The sequence below is a fragment of the Capsicum annuum genome, unplaced genomic scaffold (genome assembly GCF_002878395.1).
Source record: "Capsicum annuum cultivar UCD-10X-F1 unplaced genomic scaffold, UCD10Xv1.1 ctg33773, whole genome shotgun sequence".
NCBI lineage: Eukaryota > Viridiplantae > Streptophyta > Magnoliopsida > Solanales > Solanaceae > Capsicum > Capsicum annuum.
The window spans coordinates 1-3,430 of NW_025840563.1; the positions used below are offsets into that span (position 1 = coordinate 1).

Genomic DNA, 3,430 nt, shown 5'->3' on the forward strand with positions numbered 1-3,430 from the left:
ATAGTGAAATGCTTTTTGATGGGAAAGTTGGTGTTGTAATGTGTTTGGAAAGTCCATATGAAAAAGTTGAAGAAATAATTTGTTATAAATCTAATTCTACTTATCCTATGACTTTGTTGGATAGCAAAGGGAACAAGATCATTACTGATTGAAATCATAGTGATGTTAAGGTTGTACAAATATACAAGGACAAGTGTACTCTCATTTCGGTTATGGAGCTATTTGCAATTGAGCATTTCTTTAATTACTATGCCAAATGATCGGACAAGAAAAGGTATGTTTTTTTTGGTAGCAGGTCTTTGTAATTTTGTGTACATTAACTGGGAAGGATTGTTAATGACGAGATACATTTTGTTATGAAAATGATACATTTTACTAATCTTGTATCTCATTTTATCAAGTTATGATTAATTATATTTCTTGTTGTGTGTTATAAGAAATGTTGTAGATACATATAAATATCCTAGATACATGTTGTAAATTTACAAGATATATGTTGAGTAAGTTTCAAGCCGAGATACACTTTGTTATGAAAAATAATACATTTTGAAAATCTTGTATCTTAGTCTATGAAGTTATGTTTAATTATGTTTTTCGATGCATTTTATTTTCTCATATATATCAGAATTGTCCAAGATACATATTAATGTCCTAGATACATGTTGCAAAATTTCTACATACATGTTATACAAGTAGTCAATGTTGTTAATAAATATAGAAATCTATTTTTTCTATATTTATTAAGAAGAATAATTTGAACTTTTGTTTTCATTTATTCAGCTATGTCCTACAATGCCGTTCGGAAAATTGTGTTTGGATCTTTAAAGCATCATGTCGTCGGGGTACAGAACTATTTAAAGTTAGATTTCTCCAAGATGTTCACACATGCCCGTTGAAAGATCGTGTATTTACTCAACTTCAAGCTATATTTGGGTTTGTTAGTGGTTTTACTGCACCAAAACTTGTCAACTATAAGAGAATACACACCCGAATAATATAATCGAAGATATTAAAAATGCTTTTGGTGTAGACATTACCTATCAGAAGGCTTGGAGAGCTAAAGAATGTGCGATTGAGAATTTAAGGGGGAAACCTGAGAATGGTTATCGATAAATGGCTCGATATGTATACTTGTTAAATTCCGTATATCCAGGTTCACATATTAGAATGCATAAATCTAAGGATAATAAATTTATGTATTTGTTCATTGCATTGCAACCTTTGAAGAGTGGAATCGAGTATTGCAGGCCTGTAGTTGTGGTTGATGGTGCGCATTTGAGTGGAGCATATAAAGGTACATTTCTTTCCGCAAGCACTCTTGATGGAGTAGGTAATTTATATTTATTTGTATGTATATTTATTTTTGCTATGTAATTAAGATCATAATTTCAGTTAAATTATATTTTTAGTTTGAGAAATCTTTTACTAGTATCTGATTAATTAATTTTTTATATTATCAAAATTGTAAGACGCATTCTGCCGATTGCGTATGGTGTTGTTAATAGTGAAAACAATAATTCGTGGACTTGGTTTTTTGAGAACTTCAGAATTGCTTTTGGAGAGGGCGATAGTATGTGTGTTGTATCCGACCATCATGAAAGCATAATAAAGGCTGTGAGTGTTGTATATCCGAATGTGCCGTACCTCGCATTCATTTGGCACTTGTGGAAGAATGTTTGCACAAACTTCAGGTAGAGTAAAGATAGATTTAGCGATATGGTCAAGGCTTACCGCAAAGATGAGTTTGATTTTTTCTGGAATCAAGTTAGGAAGACTGATAAGAGGGTAAAGTCTTATCTTGAGGATGCTAGATTTGAAAAGTGGATACGCGTGTATGCACCTGTTAATCGTGGTAGAATGATGACTTCAAATATAGCGGAGTGCATAAATGGTAAATTGAAGCTAGTACGTGAGTTGCCGATAATAGAATTTTTGGAGTAGGCTAGGAAATTGTTCGGAAAGTGGAATTGCAAGAATAGAGAAAGAACATCTTATGCAAATACGTCACTTGGTAGTAGATTTGAAGGAATTCTTCAGCTAAATACTTCAAAAAGTACAAGGCTTAAGGTTAGTTTTGATGTTTTGTTTTGTTTTACATATTATAGAATGCTTGATTCATAATACAGGATAGTAGTTGTTTTAGAAATGTTGTTTTGGAAAATGTTACAGTAACCTAATCAAACTTTTTATTGAATTTAAACAAAATATTCTATAAAAGAGCAATCTGTATTTATGTGTAATCATATTATGACTAATCTTGTAGGTTAGTGTGTCATCAACATATGTATATTCTGTTTATGATGACGGGAGGAAGTACATAGTATGTCTTGATAGGAGGACTTGCTCTTGTGGTATATTCCAATTGGACGAGATAACATGTGAACATGCGATTGCAGTACTAAAAAGCAAGAATGTAGTTGATATGAAGCCTTATTGTTCAGAGTTTTATTATCCTAAAACATTAAGGAAAATGTATGAAGAATCTATGTTTTCAATGCCCGATAAGAAGGACTTGATTGTGCCACAAGAAGTTATGGATGAAGTTGTGTTACCACCAAAATACAAACGTCAACCCGGAAGGCCAAAGAAAAATAGGCACAAGAAATCAAGTGAAACTATGACATCGAGTAGTAATTGTTGCGGGAGATGTGGTTATGCAGGTCATAACAGGTGTACTTGTAACTTCTTTCCAAAGGAGGACTGACCATGCAATTGACTGATTATTAATGCGGAGTAATTTGTTATCTTCTAGTTGAATTTCTTTCCTTTTTAATGCGAAGTTTTAATTGATGAAATTGTTGTTTTTGTAAGAATATTAAGAAAAGTAGTCAGTAATAAACAGTTGTTTTCTTTCCTTTTTAATTATTTACCCTTATTTTTTGGAGATTGAAATTGTCGTGAAATTTCATTTAGAAATTAAGATAATATTGAACTGATAATGTTATTGTAGTTGTTATACTGTAGTAAAAGATTGTAAAGATTTATACTTTTATAGCATGTATCTTTCATAAATTTGTAGATACAAGTTTGCACAATTTGTAATAATTGAAAAATATAATTGTTTCATGTAGGACTGTAAGTTTTGATATAATGTGTTAGTCTGGTTGAAGGCAAACATGTATTCTGAGTATTTAAAAATGGCTATAGAAACATAATAATGTAATGTGTTGTTATGTAAATTTATTATATAGTAAAATATGTATTTTTTTTTACTAGATACATATAATTTAATAAGATGTTTCTCAGTTAATTTTATAGATACAAGATTAAATTTTCACTTCTATAGTATAATGCCATTAGTTTTTTGATATAGTACCACTAAATTGTATTATAATTTGTTATGCATTTTAGAGACAATAGGTATTATTTGGAATAAAAAACTGTTGTAGAAACTAAATAATGTAATATTGTCAAGGTTAATACCATTATA

At 30.3% G+C, this 3,430-nt stretch overlaps 1 protein-coding gene across 1 annotated transcript; it reads left to right on the forward strand.

Annotated features, from left to right (window-relative positions):
* Nucleotides 1–1,716: 1,716 nt before the first annotated feature.
* On the forward strand, nucleotides 1,717–2,704 carry LOC124891301. The gene is made up of 2 exons (XM_047403077.1): nucleotides 1,717–1,905; nucleotides 2,264–2,704. The coding sequence occupies exons 1-2, from the start codon at nucleotides 1,717–1,719 to the stop codon at nucleotides 2,702–2,704; spliced, it is 630 nt and encodes a 209-aa protein (XP_047259033.1).
* The last annotated feature ends 726 nt before the right edge of the window (nucleotides 2,705–3,430 follow it).

Excerpts from the sequence above, each read along its gene's own strand:
- LOC124891301 (XM_047403077.1), top strand. The coding sequence starts at position 1,717 with ATGGTCAAGGCTTACCGCAAAGATGAGTTTGATTTTTTCTGGAATCAA. Across the intron at positions 1,906-2,263 it reads TAAATGGTAAATTGAAGCTA|GTTAGTGTGTCATCAACATA; the intron begins GTACGTGAGTTG and ends CTAATCTTGTAG.